This window comes from Ictidomys tridecemlineatus, chromosome 13, assembly GCF_052094955.1.
Source record: "Ictidomys tridecemlineatus isolate mIctTri1 chromosome 13, mIctTri1.hap1, whole genome shotgun sequence".
NCBI lineage: Eukaryota > Metazoa > Chordata > Mammalia > Rodentia > Sciuridae > Ictidomys > Ictidomys tridecemlineatus.
This window is the reverse complement of record NC_135489.1, coordinates 491,247-510,056: the sequence shown is the minus strand read 5'-3', so window position 1 is coordinate 510,056 and position 18,810 is coordinate 491,247. Positions and strand designations below refer to the sequence as shown.

Genomic DNA, 18,810 nt, shown 5'->3' with positions numbered 1-18,810 from the left:
GCGCTTTTCCTTCCAGCCTCCTCTGTCTTGTGACCAGCCTGGCAGGTGAGTCATCACCTAGACCAGGGCACCTCTGGGACAGAAGGGCCACCAACCATAAGAACCAGGCACAGACTGCAACCAGGGCAGGCAGCCCACAGAGGGCTAGGCCGTGGCCCACAGCCCCACTCTTGGGCAGGTCTGGCTCTGGTTCACACAGGCTCCCCTTCGGCAGAGGACGCTGACCCGTACACCTCCAAGTGCTCCACATGTTCCCACTCCCTTTTGTTTTCTGAGCAGTGACATCCCCTCTCGCATCCCTCTCTCCCTGTCCACTATGGAGCCTGGCAGGTTTGGTACGGAAGAGGCCATAAATATGGGAAAATAAGCTTCCTCTCACACATGTCATCTTTGAAGGTCCAATTGCGCCCCAGTGTGGTAACAGTGAAGACTGCAGGCTGAGGACCTCCCACCAAGGCACAGGCTCAGGGTCTGCACAGCGAGCGCCCCACAGTTTGGGAGTGAGCAGGCGATGGGGGGCCTCAGCCACACCACAAGCTCCAGGGTGAAGGCCCTGGAGGAGGGGCCGGGCCTGGCGGCCCCAGGCTAGCTGCTGAGAGCCTACCTGACCCCTCACTGGCTCCTCAGGCAACATCTCCAGACACCTTGAAACTCGCCCCAGCATTTTATTTTTTATTTTTATTTTTTTTAAGAGAGAGAGAGAGAGAGAGGGAGAATTTTAATATTTATTTATTTTTTAGTTTCTGGCAGACACAACATCTTTGTTTGTATGTGGTGCTGAGGATCGAACCCGGGCTGCACGCCTGCCAGGCGAACGCGCTACCGCTTGAGCCACATCCCCAGCCCTCGCCCCAGCATTTTAGACGGAAGCTTTACAGGGCACGAGGCTGGCGCTTCCTGCAGCCACGTCAGGCAGTGCCATGACTGGTCCATAGGATGGCTCACGGGAACGTGGACTGCCACCTCAGGACCTGCCAGCCCATGTGCGGTGGAGCATCTCGGCGCCCTGCCAGAAGGCAGCCAACGCCCAGCGGTGCCAGAGCCAGTGCATCGTACTCCTGGGTGAGGATGCCCCGAGTAGGGGTAACAAGTAGACAGAACATCTGGAACTAGAAGACCCTCACTCAGGCACCAGCTACCAGTAACCAGTCACACTGCTCACGTTTCCTCATGGAGAAAGTGGGGACAAGGGCAACTCTGGCCTCGAGTACTGTCACCAACATGGCGCGGGGCCTTAGGAGTATTGCAACTTGCACACACTGTGCCTGTGCTCACGCTGGCGGAGATCTGCAGTGCACAGGAGGAGTCACCAGGCCTCCCAGCCCCACAGAGGCCTCAGCAGAAAGACTGGGAAGAACCAAGGTCCTCTCACACGACTTCCAGGCCTCGAGGCACTAGGCCCCATGGATGATGCCTGTGGCCCTGACCACCCTCTTTCTCTACTCCTCGTGGGCTCCTGGGACACCCTAAGTCCAGCACTGAGGCAGAACTGCCTCCTGACTGCATTACTGCAGGATGAGGCTCCAGACTGTCCAGGGCTGTTCTTCCTCAATACAGCCCACGTTCAAATAAGTAAAGACTAAGTGTGAGGAACAGCCGCAAAGTACCTGCTCTCCAAAAGGCTTCTCCTAAGGCTGCAGGCTCCCAGCAGGAGACTCCCTGCTCCCCGGCTGGCCAGGGCCATGGGGAGACGTCCTCACCTCGTGGCCGCCATTTTCACTGCACTGAGAAGCAGGCTGCTGGGCGGCTCTGGAATTAGACAAGGGCATCTGTGCACAACCTCATGACTATGCTAAAAACCATGCAATTGGACAGCTTAAGGGGTGAATTGCATAGAATAAGTTATATTTCCATTAAAAAAAAAAGAACATGTGAAAGGCTTTCATATGAACAGAAAGAGAAATCGTCATCCGTGTTTCCTGACAGACAAGTTGCGGCCTGGAGCCCAGTGAGGCCTCCTCCTCACTCTGCTCCTAGGACACAGGCCTTTGGGGGGCCTTTGAAACCACAGCTACAGTCCTGGGAACAACTCGTCCAGGACCCTCGGTCTAAGGCTGCGGGAAGCCCTTTCTTTTTCAGGCCACATCTCTACCACACGCTCCTGGCTGCGACCGCAGCCCTGAGTGCGCCACACACGCCACCGCCCCTGCCCGGCCTCCAGCTTGCTGCATCCCCTACACGACACCCAGCTGAATGCCATGCAGGGCTCCCAGTACTGCCACCACACACCACCTCAAGAGCCTTCCCCCACTTCGTGTGGGACTGATCAGTGCAATTATTTTGTAAAGGTCTTTGTCAGTGGCTTCAAAATAACCAGAAACAGTAATTATTATCATTTAGGATTCAAGTGTTATTTTCCAGCTGAGACGCAGCCTCAGCGTCACACAGCCACAGGTGTGGTTGACGAGGAAAGCAGTTCTCTGGCATTGTCTTCAGGGGGGCTTCTGAGACCAGCTCCCAGTTCCTCTGCCCAGAAGCCGACTCTCCACACAAGCCTGGAGGAATCTGCTGTGGCCTCCCTGTGTGTTTCCCTAGCCCTGCAGGGGTCCTCCTCCTCCATCAGCTCAGACAGAAAGTGCCTCCTGGAGGAAACAGAAGTGCTGCCGAGGGTGGAGGCGGCTGGAGCTGCCTCTGTGCAGAGCCACAGCCAGGCCAAGAGCAGCCATCAGGTAGCCTCAGGCAGCGGCCACACTCAGCCCCCAGTGGGCTGCTGCGCTCTGCTGCCTGCACAGCGTCTGCCCCCTCTGCTCAGCCCTCCCTCAACTTCCTCTCACAGCTGTGAACCCAAACACATTCCACACCAGACGTGTGCACAAATCAGACACAGCCCACAAGCACAGGGCCCCCTTAAGACAAAGAATGATCCGGCCCCAATGCCAACAGTGCTCTGGCCAAAGACCCCGAGGCAGATGAGCGGAGAAGGAAGGAGCAGGGAGGGAGGGAGGAAGGAGCCTCAAGGCCACTGAGCTGGAAGCCAGAGGTTGTTAGGGACACCCCAACAGCTGTGTGCCAACCAGGACGCAGTGGAGAGTCCTGGAAAGGCACAGAGGACACCACCTGACTCCAGCAGAGACAGGAAGCCTGCATAAGCCCAACAGGTGAGGAAAGCTCCTGTTTTAACATCTCCCCACAAATACAAGCCCAGTCCAGCTGGCTTCCGTGGCAAACTCTATCAAATACTTAAAGGAAATACAACACTGATCCTCATGGACTGAGCCCACAAGACCATGAACCCCAAGCAAACCTTCCTCCTGATTGTTCTTGTCAGGAACTTTGGTCACAGCAGTGGAAGGCTGGGCTAACACACCTACTTACACAAAAATGGACTGACATTAGTGGGCTCAGCATCCCTTTAAGGTGACAGGAAAGAACAATATGAACAGAAAGAGGAATCACGTCCATGTCTTCTTATAGTTGAGTTCCAAGGCCTGGAGCCTCGTGGGGGCCTTCTCCTGACTCTACTGCAGGGAAGAGTTTAAGACATCCAGGGACACAGGCTGGCCATTTGGTGGCCTACAAAATATGATTTCCAAAAGGGATTCCAGGTAAGAGCTCTGACTGAAACTATGACTATGAGACAAATCTGTCAGCTTAAACTTTCCCACAGAGAAATACCACGACCAGAATGGCTTCAAAGGCTGATTGCACCAAACTTTTAAGGAACAAGTCATTCCACATTACAAAACCCTCTTCAAAACCAGAAAAGCTCCCTGCTCATTCTCTGAGCCCAGGCAGCCCTGATGCTGCCAGAGGGGAGGCCTGTGGATCAGTCTCACCCACAAATGTGGGTGTAAGAATATCAGCTAAAACATCCACCAGCTAACATCCAGCAGCTGAGTGGGGTCATCCCAGAAATGCAGAATTTGATTTAGTCGTGTGTGTGTGTGTGTGTGTGTGTGTGTGTGTGTGTGTGCACATTCACATATTCATAAGTTACTATTTTGGCAAATGAAAGAGAAAAGCCACATGACCATCATCTCAGTAGAGTCAAACCAACATTTTTGATAATATTCTGAAACAGTCATAAAAATCTTCCAAGGAGATAGGAAATGGATGGAAGTTTCACTTGACAAAGGATGTCCTAACACTGTCCACAAACTTCTTTCTTTTTTTAATATTTATTTTATAGTTGTAGTTGGACACAATACCTTTATTTCACTTATTTGTTTTATGTGGTGCTGAGGATCGAACCCAGGGTCTCGTACGTGCGAGCACTCTACCACTGAGCCACAACCCCAGCTCCAACAAACTTCTTTCTAAATGGGCATTTAAGATCTGGGGATGTAGCTCAATGGATGAGTGTCCCTGAGTTCAATCCCAATCCCTGATACCCACACCCACAAAAAAAGACAAACCAAGAATTGGCAGGTGGAAACGTGCCCTGAAAGCTTTGTGTTCAGAACCCATGCAGAGCTGCTGCAAATCAGGAACCCACAGGAAAATGAGCAACAGACATGAACTGGCACTTCACAGAAAATACCCACAAATAAAAAGCAGAAAGATGTGATACCAAATGTTATCAGAAGCAGCAAGTTAAGATGGCAGGTTTTATTCTACCTGACTTTTGTTTAGCTCGGCTAAAGGTGGAGTCTGACGAGACCAGCTCCTGAGGGTGATGGGAACAATGTACCCTGTGCAGAGAGGGCTAGTGAGGAAAACCACTTTGAAAAATAACGTGGCCTTGTCTCATGAACCTGAGGTATACATCCTTTCCACACTTGGGTATACATCCTCAGAAGACTAGCTCATGTGCACCACAATCAGCACCATCGCAGCACTTCTCACAAAGCAGAAAGTGGAGACAACCCAAACACCCTTGTCCAGAAGCACCCCACCTCTCAGAAGTCTCAAAGAACAGGCCACCTCCATGAGATGATATAATCTACACAGGTGATAAGTGAAAAAGCCATCAACAGAACAGACACAGTATGTACACATACATGTGCCGTTTCCATGAACCTCAAGAGCAAGAAAAACTAAATACCTTGTGCCAGCATGTATCTCTGTGCAGCAAGGACACACATGGGCGGGAGTGGAGGGACAGGGCACCTGAGCTGAGGCAGCTGGAATGACCTGGCAATGTCCTGGTGAGTGCTTTTCAGGACCAGGGTCTTTGGCATGGACATACATTGCATGGTTTTCAAAGAGGGAAACCGGAAGCTGGTCTTCTTCAACACGGCTAAGCCTAAGGACTAGAGGCCCAGAAGACAGCTTTGGGGAAAAAGCCTAACAGGGCAGGTTCGAACGAGAAACCCAGGAAACAGTGGGCAGCAACAAGACTCAACTTCCCCTCCTCTGAAGGGCTAGAGTCCAGGAGGCCTTTGAAACTCAAAGATGACCAGATGAACCCTCGGCCTCTAACTTGGGACTGCTGTGTTAAATCTACCTGATACTGAGTCAAACAACACGTCCCCCCAGCATGTGGGGTCCAGGGGAGGGAGGCAAGTTGGCTTGGCTCCAAGCTGAGTGGCCATTCTGTTGGCAGGAGTCTGTCTGGAAAAACCCTGAACACAGGCCTCAGAGACAGTTCCCTGAGTGGCAGAAGTCATTGTCACTTCTGACGTGACAGTACATGGGGGAGGGATACTACCAACACCTTCCTCCAAACAGGTCCAAAAGCAGAGCATCACCTGGATGCCCCAGCTCAACCTCACCTCTCTTTGGGCTTTGCCCGACTCCTGCTGCTTTAGGAGGAGGTTAGATACCTGCTGCCTCAAACCCAGGGCAAGTCACCATCCTCACCTGTCTTGGAAGGCTGACCCATCTGCTGATCCCCTGCCCTGCCCATCATCTTACAGAAAGACAAAACTAAAGAGCTCAATAAAACTTCAAATATATCCAGTGTCTCATCCATCATTAGTTTCTATCTTATTCTGATGATATTTATTGAAAAGCTGTTCCATTTTGTTTTCATGACCCTTAACTATGGCCCCTTAATCAGATGAGAGAGCAGAGCTGACCTGCAGAGGTTAGGAGAGCAGGTCTGCAGCCAGGCACCTGACCTCAAGACTCCAGTCCTGCCCCAGCACTGGGGGATCTCCTCCATCCTCCTTACTTCAAGTAAAGCCAGTCACTGCCACTGCAAGCTGCATACCAGCTCTGCAGTGCACTAGCAAGACGTCCATCAGACGTCCACAGACGTCTGCAGAAAGCCATGCCAGGTAAAGAGAGTTTCGAAACCGAGGTTCACTGCGTAACAAAGATCTAAAGCTGTTGTGATTTGGAAGTGAAGTTAGGAAGAAATCACAAAGGAACATACAAAGGAAATCAAGAATAGTGAGAACTGGTGAACACTTCATTTTCTTAATTTGCTGCCTAGAAGTCATCAATTTTTAGAAATAGCTGGCAACAATTTTTAAAAGGCTTCCAAACACACCTGGGCCTTGCTTTTTCTATGTACGTAATTCCCCTTATCAATTTGCATGCTTTTCAACCAAATATGGCTTATAGTCGAAGAATGAGCACAGCCTCAGAGTATTCAGAAATATCAATATTTATTATGCTGAAAATAATGAACACTACAAAGGGTTTCTAAAAATACAAAAGAAAAATAATCATCTTATTCCATTCGCACTTTTCCTTTCTTTTAAAATTTCTAATTGTGGTTACAAACATAAAAGTTGGCACATTAACCATGGTGCACAGCTCGGGACGTAGAGTCTGTTCAACTGGTGTGCAAACTATCCTGGTGAACACGCACACCTCCTTTCCCCTGCCTCCAGCCCTGGTGACCACTCCACCTTGGTCTGAGTTCTAGGCACCTCACAGGTAGACTCTTACGTGTCCCCCATGACTGACTCATCTCACTCAGCACATCTCCAAGGTCCATCCAGGTTGTATCATGTGCTTTACATTGCTTTTTGAGGCTAAATAATATTCCATGGTGTGCACATACATTTTGCTCATAATGCACCCCACCTACAGGGCTTGTGTTGCTTCCATATCCTGCTGTGTACCTTTCTAACACTGCTGTCAACCTGGGTGTGCACGCTGCTCTTCTAGATCCTTCTTTCAATACCCCGAAGTGGGACTGCTGGATCATGTGCTAATACTAATTCTTATGTACCTGAACACCATTTCCCACACTGGCTGCAATATTGTATACTGCCAACAACAGTGCCCAGGATTTCTCACATCTTTGCCAATACTTATTCTGATAGTACTCCCCTAGCGGGTGTGAGTAATGTTTCGTTGTTGATTAGCTTTTCTCGACTAGTGATTATATTTTCATGTGCTTGTTGGTCATTTCTTGTCTTGGGGACAATGTCTACTCAAGTCCTTGGCCCATTTTTAAATTGGTTATTTTATTGTCCTTGAGTTGTAGGACTTCATGTATTCCAGATGTTGACCCCTAATGATGTAGAAATAAATATTTCCTCTCATTCCATAGGTCCCATTGTCAGTTGTGTCCTTTGAGGTGCATAAATCTTAAGCTTGATGTGGTCCCATTTGTCTACTTTTACTTTTGCTGCCTGTGCACTTGATATTATAACAAAGAAATCATTGTCAGGTCCAAAGTCACGGAGCTTTCCCTGTTCTAGAAATTATGTGGCTTTAGGTCTCTTTAGTCTTCAATATGCTTTGAGCTAATCTTCATAAACGGTGTAAGATAGAGCCTCCCTGTGGCTTTTCTTGAGGCCACACACTGGTTTATGAAGGCACAGTCACAGCTCAGGAAATTGGGCCTTCCTGCGGTAATACTGCCACCCTGCTGCTGCTATGCCTTTCCCTACACTCCTCCTAGTTGTGCCTCACTAGCACTGACCCCAGTCAGAGGACAAAGGAAATACACGTGAAAAATTGAAACACTTTCTGGAAAGCCAGGAAAAGGGCGGACAGAAGTTTGAAGAGCACTCCAGAGGAAGTAGATGGAACCATTACGCAAGAGAGCTGGATCCCTCTCTCCCTCAGAATATGTGCAATACCATGCGTTTCTCCATAGGCCCCAAATCCAAAGTTTTGAAGGTGGGAAGTTTTGTGCAACTGATTTGCAAAGTCAGAACTAACAGACGCTTGTGGTCTTTTCATTCCACGCAGATTTTCCTGCACAAATACTGACTCATTTGATGAAGATGCTGCCCAGGTTCCAGGTCCACATGACCGCTTTCCTAAGTCTGAAAAACTCCGAGTGGAGACACCACCTGTTCTTTTAGGGTGAGGGCTGGGCTTACGGCAACTGCAGAGTAGCTGCCTTCCTCGGATCAGGCACGATGCTTTGTCTCAACCCCTACCTATTCCTTCCTGCCTCGTGACGCTGGTGGACACTGAATACAGGACCGGGGTGACCTTCCGCAGGACCGGGGTGACCTTCCGCCGGGCCGGGCGGGCAGGGGCTGGGCCCTCGGTCTCGGCCTCCGCACTCGGCTGGCTGCTCGGAGCCGCCTGCTCCCGCCCACCGCGCCCCGGCCGGGTCCGCGCGCGCCGCGGCACCCTCCGTGCCCGGCCGCCCGGAGCTCCGCGCGACAGCGGCGCGGACCAGGCCCGGCGACGAGCCTGGACCCGGGCCTGGCGCGCGCTGCACGCCGGGAACCGCGCTCTCGCCACCCGGGGCCGCAGTGCGCACGAGAGCCCGGGGACCGCGCGCGCGGCACGTCGGGACTTGGAGTCTCGCGACGGCGGGACTCGCGCGCCGCGGTCCTGAGGCGGCTCCAGGGACTCGGCGCGCGCCGGGGGCCTCCGACTGCGGCCGGCTCGGCTCGCGCGGACCCGGTGACGCCGCCCCGCGCCCCGCCCCGCGGGTGTGGCCCCGCGTGGCCCCGGTGTTTACCCGCGGCCTGGGCGCACGCACGCGACGGCACGTCGCCGCCGTGACGTCAGTCGCCTCCCGGAAGTGGGCGCGCACGGAGCGGCGGGTGAAGCCGGTGCCTGAGCGGGAACCGCAGCGTCGCCGCCGCCCGCGGTGGCGCCGCGCCCTGAGCGCCCCTGCTTTGCCGCCCCCCGCCCCGGTCGCGATGGAGCTGCCGCCTGCCGCCCGCCTTCCCGCCGCGGGCGCCCCGCCGGCGGCCGTGGCCGAGGTGCGCTGCCCTGGCACCGCGCCGCTGCGCCTGCTCGAGTGGAGGGTGGCGGCGGGCGCGACTGTGCGCATCGGCTCGGTGCTGGCCGTGTGCGAGGCCGCCTCCTCTGCGCAGCCCGCCGGGCCCGCCCCGGCCCGCGCCGCTTCGGGGGGCTGCGTGCGCGCGGCGCGGGCCGAGCGCAGGCTCAGGTCGGAGCGCGCCGGCGTGGTGCGGGAGCTCTGCGCGCAGCCGGGCCAGGTGGTGGCCCCTGGGTGAGTGGGCCGGGTCGGGGAGTGGGGTCCCAGGGCCGGGCGCCGCGGGAGGAGTGGCGGGGTGGGCAGTGGCACCCGGAGGAGCTGCGCGCCTTGGTAAAGCTGGGGACCCACCACTTGTGACCCTTCTACTGGAGGCATTTTGAGTGGGAAATGAAATTTTTAGTGACCCAAAGTTGCTCCCTTTGGGGAATCTGCACGCACTTCTACTTTTCTGTAGTAGATGGACTCCACCTTTTGTAAATGAAGACAACTTGGGGGTGGCCGTGAGTACAGGACTACTCAGGCAGGTTCCAGATTTGTTATTGAAATAGAAGCTGTGGGGCGTGTGCAGGTCTTTAAACACTTGTAAACTTTGTGAAACGCGGTTGTAAAACCCGGTGGTTCTGCCTCATAGCTGAGAAAGGGACAGAGCTCAGGCTGGGTCCAGGTGACAGGAACGCCATGTATGGACTCCACGGCTTTCCAGGCTTCACAAAGGGACATGTGCCCTCTTTTAAGGTGCTTGACTGCTGAGTGTCCAGTTTATGCCTGAATTGCCAGTGCCATGTTCTTAGAGTGTGCTGACACACGTGTGTGTACCTAGGCTGTTCCGATCCCAAGGAACAGAAACTGCTGGGAGTTCGAAGGCTGCTGGCCTCAGTGGGTGTGAGAGCTTCCCTCTGGAAGGACACCACCCTGCCTGTGTTGAATACTTTCTACTTCTGCTCTGCACAAACAAGGTTCAGGACAGCACCACCTTTTGATCACAGACCCAGGCATTCTGTCTCACTGTCTTTCCCAACTTCACTTCCCATGTAGTGGCAGCCCCGTGTGTCTTTGGAGATGGAGCCTGGGTAACTTTGGGTCACCACCCACTCCTCCTATTGAATGCTCACAGGCAGGGATAGGAAGCCCCCAGGCAGAAAACATGCTGCTTCAAGGATGTGCCCCTAGAGTGCCGCCCGCCTGGCTTCCTTCAGAGGTCAGGGCTGTGAGTTTGGTGGGCCCTGTGTTGGTATGTTAGGAAAGCTACCTAATGTTCACTTGGTCCCTAATTAGCATTTAGCCTCAGTCGAGTACCAAAGGGGTAAAGTTCACTGATCCAGAAGTGGAGAGCTCCACTCATTTCATTCCATTCCTCTGATTGTACAAAAGGGGCCACTGAGGCCCAGATAATGAATCAAGCCACCCAGCTAGTTGGCCTCAGCAGTCAGCTGAGCAGTTGGCCTGAGGACACGTTCCCGCAGCAAGTGGCTGTTATCTTCTTTTTGAGGTTTGAGACCTTGGGGTCCTTTATCGTGGTGGTTTGTCATGAGGCTTGAGGAACTGATGAGTGGCATTCCTTCTCAGATGAAGTATCCAGGTGACACCAGAGGTGTTCCACTTGGTCCTTTCCCCACCCGTCCAGGAGCAGCAGATGGATCCCTGCTTTTAGAAAATCTAGCAGTGTCACCTTGAATTTAAAATGCTTCCTTTCCTGTTGGGATTATTTATATGCATTTGTATGTGGGGTTTTGTGAGTCCAGGGAACATTATGATGATATGCACAGCTGCGGTGGCATTCCTGTGTGCCTGCGTGTGTGCGTCTGAAGTGTGGGTTCAGGAGGGAGCCTTGTTGTGTTTCCTCTGGCAGTTGGATTGCCTCTCTGGCATGGGTTCCACAGCTCCGGGTTGCCTGCCTTCTTGAATTCCACAGGTGTGTTTGAGCGTGGACTCAGGGCTGACTGGGACTGTCTGGCTTCACACAAAAAAGTCTGCTGTACTTCTGTGTGACACGATTTGAAAGTCACTAAATTAAGTCACTTGTTGACAGGGGTTTTGTAGAAGACAGCTTACCAGTGACTTCTTTAGTAGGATAGCACCCCTGACGTGAGCAGCCTTCCGCTGTGTGGACTGCAGGGGCTTGACTGGCATGTGTCTGAAGAGCTGTAGAGAGAACTCTCCATAGTAAGGCATACAGCCATCTGTGGTGGGTTCCACAGCTCATGAATCTGGGCTAAGTAGTCCTTTCCTCCCAATCTAATTGTACAGATTAGGTGTCACTGATCCTAAAATCTAAAGTCCAAATGCTGCAAGATACAAAACTTTCTGAGTGCTGGCAAAATGCTCACGCAAAGTTTCAGATTTTGAATTTTCAGTTTAGGGCTGTTCAGTGTGAAGTCTATTCAAATGTTCCAAACTCTGAAACACTTTTGGAGGCAAGACATTTCAGGTGAAAGATGTCAGATGGATGTGTTTTTACGTGTAGCTAAGTAGAGAATGTGGTCAAATTCTATCCTAATGTTGGACGGTAATCGCCTTCCTGGTCAGTAAAGAGCTAGCTGTTTTGCTCCCTCTCAGGATCCTGAGCCCAGCACTTCATTTTGAAGGATTTCCAGTTTTTCTGTCTCTGGTTTTGTGACCCACAGCAATTCCATAGTCCTAACTGATGGCTTCACACCAGGTGTAGACAGAACAGTAGGGTCATCAGGGAAGAGGAGCTGGAGCAAACCCATTGGCCTTTCTGTCTGATAGCCTCAGGTGTTTGACTTACACTGAGCAGGTCCCCAAATCATATGGACAGCTGTTTCATGACCGGCTTATATTGATAGCTTTCTGGAGGTGTTCTAGGAGTCTCAAGTTCTTAAGACCACGCAGGACAGAGAGCATCTGATTTGGTTTGCGTTAAACGTTTGTACACAGATTTGGGTTGTTCACCTTAGAGAACTCCTCTGATGGCTTAAGTCACATACATTTGTTCAGACAGTGCCGAGTGGATTGAGGGGGTCTTGGCCTGCCCTTGTCATCCTGTATGCAGGGACAGGTCTGTCCTTGAGCTTGTCTTCTCTGCACAAGCCTCTCCACGCCAGTGGAACCTATGGCTCTTGTAGCAGCGGCTTGTAGCCCTGCTGACTAATCAGAAACTTGGGTGTCAGCACGGCATTCTTGGAGGGCTGCCTGAGGAACATGTAGGTGTCCAGCTGGCCAAGACCACATGCAAACTTTGTTCTTGGGGAAGCCTGGCCCCAAACCCTTGGTCTGTGCGATGGACCATTTTGGTCCTTCATGGAGTTGCTGAGCCACTGCTTGCCCTGATCACCGAGTTGCTCTCTGTGTGGTGTTGGGATGTCCCTCCTATAGAACTCCTGTGAAGGGCAGTGGTGTCTCTCCTGAGGCTTGAGTCCCTGGGCCCCTGCAGGCATCAAGAACGATTTCATCACAGAAGATTTGTCCAGAGTTTCTACTTTTCTACTATCATCATTTTTTCCTCTTGATTTTCATTAGGCTTGTAAAAAGCTTATTTTTGAATAGTGAAGTGAGATTTTGAAGAAAGTCACATTTGCTCAGCAGGAGCCTGGTAGCTGCCTGAATGATGTCTTGATACAGTTGAGCACAGACTTTGCAACAGTTACTATAGCGGGCTTTGCAACAATTGCTGTAGCCGGCAAGTGGCCCTTGACCCTTGAGCATAGGATACTTGAGGGCCGCTTAGTTTTTTAACTGAGACTGTATGTGAGACTGAGAGGTGTGACTGGCTTGTGTAGCCTGTGGCCAGCACACTCTGAGGTGCCCAGGGACAGAGAAGCAGCTCTGGTCCTGTGTCTGTGGAGTTCAGCATAATAAATTCTTTAAGTCCTAATAAATTCTCAACAACAAAAGGTTAAAGCAAGGAGGGGCCCAGGGAGGTGTGTGGGAGTGAGCCTCAGGTAGCTGTTGCAGGTCACTGAGGTGGAGCACAGAGCAGACAGGTGGCTGGGCTCCACGTGGGCGCAGGCACATGTGGCCATTGTCTCTCTCGCCTTCCTCCCAGAGTTCATCTGAGGTGGTTCTTAGACAAAGAACAGTTCTAAGAACTTAACACTTCTCTTGGGTGAAGCTGAAACAGTCGCTAGGTTGTCACCTTGATCTGTAGTAGGGTTATGTTTCCATAGCTCTTGGTCCACCAGGCGAGAGGAGGAGCCGTCCTCGTGTGTGTGTGTGTGTGTGTGTGTGTGTGTGTGTGTGTGTGTGTGTGCGCGCGCGCGCGCGCTGGCTGGACCACGTCCATAGACATCCCCAGGTGGGAAAGTAGGTGCAGTGGTGGGGTGCCTCTGCTTGTGCAATATTTATGTGAATTTAAAATATTTTGATTAAAAATACACTGATAAGGGCTGGGGTTGTGGCTCAGTGGTAGAATGCTTGCCTAGCATGTGTGAGGCTTGAGTTCTGTCTTCAGCACCATATAAAAAATAAAGTTATCATTCATCTACAACTAAAAATAAAAAATAAATACACTGATAAGTCACCCTCAGAAACTAAGTGTGAATTTGTTATTTCTGTCATCCATTCATGGAATGACACTGAAGTCCAAAGAGAGGGGAAATGGATGAAATGACCAGGTGACGTGAGGTAATTGGTGCGAAGGACCGTCTCCAAGCAGAGGTGGAGATGGCGCTGTGTGTGACAGGTGCCTGAGTCTCAGCCAGGTTAGTGAGTTGGTGAAAGGAGAGTGCTCCAGCAGTATCAGCATTGCTGTCTTTGTTACTTTTAGGTGTTAGAGTTAAAAATCGTGGAGAGGCTATAATGAAACAACTTAAACTGTAACCTCTTCTATTCTAAGATTAGCTGGCCATTTCAGTGTTCTAAACTTAGAGAGGTGTTTAAAATTCCAAACACATTTCAGTCAGTGCACTTAAATAATACCTACAGAATGGAGTCTTGCTTTGGAAATAAGGAAATTTCTTGTTCATCATGATATAGAGAATTTTGATAGGTTAGTAGATTTTTTTTCAGTTAAATAATCATATTCTTTCCTGTTGGCAGCTGCATTATTTAAAAGATCACACAGTTAAAAAAGACATGTCCAAAACTAGGGAAATAGTCACTTTGTTTAATCAAACCTGTTAAACACAGTTGAACTGTATGTACATCAGGTGGAATTCCACTTTGTGTTTCCGGTTTTTGCAGAACAGAACCCCAGCCTCCTTTCTGCCTCCCTAGCTGTGTGAGCACACTGCTGGCCCGGCTGCAGATTCTGGTGTCTCCAGCAGAGGCCTGTCTGCCTGGGATGGGTATCCCCATCCGCATGTGTTCTTTAATTTTTAAATGTAATAAGTGAAGTAAAATGTTTGGGTATGGTGGAATGGATGAGTCAACTTTACATATACATTTTTAAATAATGATATCAAAGGTAAATATAAGAAATGATGCAGATCTGTTGTCTCAAGAAAAGTGCTTTTTAAGTTTCGGGGGAAGAACCTAGACAAAATGGAATCAGTCAGTATGTTTCCAAAAATATTCTAGAAGATACATATACTTCCTAAAGGTTATGACCAGGTACCTTAGTGATTTTTACATAATGTGGGCACAGGTCTTTGTTGTTTCACGAAGTTGAGAAAGGTTTGTTTGATATCTGTGTTTCAGAGTGGCTTTTTCTTTTCCTTTTTCAGCAGCACTGAGGAAAGGCACTCTCCCACTGAGCTATAACCCCACCCTTTTATAAAATTTTGAGACAGGGTCTCACAAAATTGCAGAGGCTAACCTGGAACTTGTGGTCTTTCTCCTCGGCTTCCCAAGGATTAGAGGCATGCGCTGTCGTACCCAGCTTAAAGTAGCTTTTAAAAGATTTTCTGTAGTTTTCACGTTGTGCTGTAAATTGTGAGGAATGGGATTTCATGCCGTTTGATGTGTTCTGGATTGACTGAACGAGTGGGGTGGTGGACTTTGATGATCCGACGGTCGTGTGCTGTTAGCGCACAGGCACAGCCCCCAGCTCTGGCCCTGTCTTGGGTGGGCCCCGGGGTGGTCAGGCTCTGCCAGGCTGGCAGTGCTGCAGTGCTGCCTGTTAAATTCTGAGGTGGGTGCTGCTGCTTCATCCTGGAGCCTGTCCCCAGCAGAGGGCAGCAGAGCCTGTGGCGCGCCTCAGCCGTGTGCCCTGAGAGGCAGCTGCATTCTGAGTGGAGGTCGGTAAGAATCCCTTCTGTGTGTCCATAGTGGCCCGTGGAGTTCTGGTGGTCATGAGAAGGAAGCCAGCCCATCCTTACTGTAGCTGCTTCTCCACGTGCTTCAGACTGGTTCTTCAGAGCTACAGTTGGGTAGCCACTGCCGGGTCCGGCCTCTCCGGGGCCCCAGGCTTCCTCGTGGCCCCTGGTGCCTTCTGAGCAGAGCCCCCCCCCGTCAGGGGCAGCCCACCTCTGACTGTCGGTTGGTGAAATGCTGGATGGGGACTGCCCACTCACATGCCAGCCTCTAGCCAGGCAAAACAAGAACTCTTTTTCCTTCCCGCCTTCTTGGCCGTAGTTTCAGTCTTCAAGAAAAGTTGCGATAATACTACATATGAATTTTCATATGAGCTCACCTAGGTATCTGCTACCTTCCCATGAGTGATTCATTTCAAAAACAAACCAAAAACCCCCAAAATCCTCTCACACAACTGCTGTGCCGTCACCAGAGCCAGTAGTCAGTGTCTGTCCCGTGCCACCCTCTGTGCTGCAGAGCCCCTTCTTTTTCTGAGGAGGCCTCTGTAGCAAGAGCCGCCTGTCCTGAGTCAGTGCCATCTGCCTTCCTCCCGGCCTTATTGTCTGCTATCATAGAGCACGCCTTGGTTAGACTGTGGTTTGCAGGTGAGTAGGACTGACACAGCAGTGGTGTCACTTGAGAAAGCCTGTGAACTCCGTGCATCCTGTGTGGTGAGGTTAGACGTCGATCCCTGGGTATGGTGGCGTCTGCCAAGTTCCTGTTGCAGAGTCACTAATTTTCCCACTGTAATTAAGTATCTTGACAAAGATACTTTATTAATCTGTAAATACCTTAAATCCTCACTGAACTTTGACCCAAAGACAAACAGCCCATTGGCATGGCTACATGATTGAGGCTTTGAACTTGCACAGGCCACAGAGCACCCAGGACTCGTCCCTGTGCTATCGTCTCGCAGCACCCAGCTGCTTTCCAGGGCATAGGCCCCGCCCAGAACTCACCTGCATCTCTAGCTCTAGAAGCTGCCCTTGACGGATGCTGAGTGAGGGGACACAGGCTTGTCCTCATGGCCCCAGTCGGCAGGCTCTGCTGTGTCTTCAGCAGATGCTGTCCCAGGCCTCTCCCCAGAGCCTCTCTCTGGGCCGGCAGGTGCTGTGTCCAGTGGCACCTTTCTTCTCAGACTGGTCAGGCGGTGGTGTTGGCATCCCATGCTCATTCATCGCAGCGCAGGTTTCTAAGTAGACTGTCACTTGGAGCTGAGATCCTGTGGGCTGCTTTGTGCTTCTTTCTGAGGGAGCCGGCTCCACTCTGCACTGAGATCCTCTTCATTCAGAGGAGAGTGGGCTTTCTGCCGGGGTGTGGGAAGCATTTGGGAACCTTCTGTACTGGCCTTGCGGAGCATCCTTCAAAATTCTAGTTGACAGGACAGGGATTCATAGAGTCACTTGGAGTTGGAGAGCTCGAGCTTAATTTTAGTATATATTTATTTTAACATTTTTATGAGTATAAATTTTCATATTCTTAATCCCCATAGGTATAAGTAAGATTAGATGTCAACGTTTTATGGGGAATAAAGTTAGTCTGTGACTTCCTCTGCAGGTAGTCCTTAGATAGCCGTCCAGTGTCCCTGCAGAGGGGAGGCTTCTGCAGGCTGCATGACACTCACTTGCATGGTCTGCGGACTTCTTGGGTGATGGAAGCTGTCACATGAACCTGGAGCTGTCCCTGTGGGTGAGTGTGCTGGCTGGCTGCTGTGCCCACTGGGATGGGCTCCTGGAAGCTGAGTGCACTGGTGGACAAGCTAGCAGGCAGTGTGTCTCCTCTCTCTACCTCAGCCTCCAGCATGGGCACCCATGGACATTCTGGGATGGGTGATTGTGAAGCAGTGTCCTGTGCCCTGTGGGATGTTGAGCGGCAACCGAGATCCCCCCAGGTGCCCATTGCTGTCCCAGGTGTCTTGGTGTGCAGAATCTGCACTGTAAAATAAGACCCTAGCGCAGAAAATTACATGACTTATGCACAGTAGAAATAAAATTGTAGAAATCAAGGAGCTGGTTCTGAAGTTTATATGGAAATTCAGGAACCTTAGAAGAGCAATTTCAAAAAAGGACAAAATTAAGGGGTGTATTGCCTGGTTTTAAAACATACTGTACAACCTCAGTAATCACGGCAGTGTGGTAACCGATGTAAAAGTAGACGAGCATCATAAACAGACCAACAGGTTGTCCTCAGGGTACCCGGGAAGTTCCTTGGCCATATGGGCCAACAACTGTCTGTCCCTTTAGTGGACAGAATTGTCCTTCCACCCCCATGGTCAGAGGGAGATGTGACATTGGGGAAGAACCAGAGAGAGTGTGAGGACCTCGCTCCCCGCCAGCCAGGATGGCTGCAGCTAACAGCTGCAGGTGCCTCTGAAGAGCAGAAGCCACAGAGCACTTCTGGGGCCATGGAGGGGCCAGCTCTGCCCAGCTCTGGGCTGGAGCTCAGTGAGACTCCTTCAGACTTCATCTGCAGAACTGAGATCCCAAGTGTGTGCTTTGGCACTGGGTGGGTGATCTGTTAAGAGCCACACGATCCGCAGGCAAGGTAAAATAGCCCAGCCTTTACTTTACGTCTTACTGAGAAGTGACTCAGTGATTGCACGCCTGATGACATGATGTAGAACTGTAAACCTGTGGAAGGAAATCTAAGCAATCTTGCGTAAGGCGAAGATTTCCTAATAAGGATGACCCCCAACATGCAATTAACAGTACTTCACCAAGTCTTGTAAAACTTGCTCTTTGAAAAATACTAATAAAAAATGAAAAGTGAACTGTAGGCTGGAGGGAAAAAATCTTTGCAAAAAAGGATGCTCCTTGGGCATTTGGCGGAAACACCAGGGTGGCAGGAGCAGCTAAGAGGAAATGATTGTGTTCACTTGCCTGGTTTCAAAACACTGTACAACCTCAGTAATGAAGGCAGTGTGATGACTGGTGTAAAAGTAGCCGAGCATCACAAACGTGGGACTGGAGCCCAGGAGGCTCATGACTGTGTATTCCTTTCCTCTCCGCTGCTCCTGCCACCCTGGTCCCTAGCACCTCACGGGGCACAAGGCACACCCAGGCCTGACAGAGTCCTGATGGCCCAGGGCTCTTGTGGCCCTGTAGCTTTGGGAAGGAGCATTGAGTGCTGGTGCTGGCTCTGCCTGAACACCCAGAGGGCCACCCTGTGCACGCCTTAGCCACACGGAGGGTTGGTTTTGATGGGGCAGGAGCAGTGCAAGTGTCCCTTTAGAGAGCTGGCTGCTCTGTGGTGTACAGGCATGGGCCAAGGAGAAGGGGGACCAGGCGCTCACTGAGGGGCTGGAGACCTGGAACTTGGTAATGGTGCTCTGGTGAGAGACACCGGACTATTCAGAGGACAGGGTTTGAGTGTTGTGGTTGGGGTAGAGCAGTGCCAGACATGGGACAGAGCCCCAGAGGAGCCTGGGCACTGGGAGGAACGAGGCTGAGTCAGGCGCTGTGGCCTCCCTTGTGTACCAGTGGACCCCAGGCTGTCAGTGCTGTGGGTGTGAATGTTGTGGAACCTGGAGGTGTCCCAGAGGGACGATGATTTGGCAGGAAAGCCACGTGGATTGGTGCAGGTGGCCT

At 51.3% G+C, this 18,810-nt stretch overlaps 1 protein-coding gene across 3 annotated transcripts in view; it reads left to right on the top strand.

Annotated features, from left to right (window-relative positions):
• Positions 1-8,813: 8,813 nt before the first annotated feature.
• The window catches only part of Ctdp1 (CTD phosphatase subunit 1), a 38,012-nt gene continuing 28,015 nt past the window's right edge, over positions 8,814-18,810 (top strand). Inside the window, exon 1 of one of the 3 annotated variants that reach the window (XM_005334369.5) lies at positions 8,814-9,265. In XM_005334369.5, the coding sequence (XP_005334426.2) occupies positions 8,952-9,265 (314 nt within the window). In that variant the 5' untranslated portion in view covers positions 8,814-8,951. The remainder of the gene's footprint in view (positions 9,266-18,810) is intronic. The other 2 variants (XM_078029850.1, XM_078029851.1) reach the window with 2 other exon arrangements.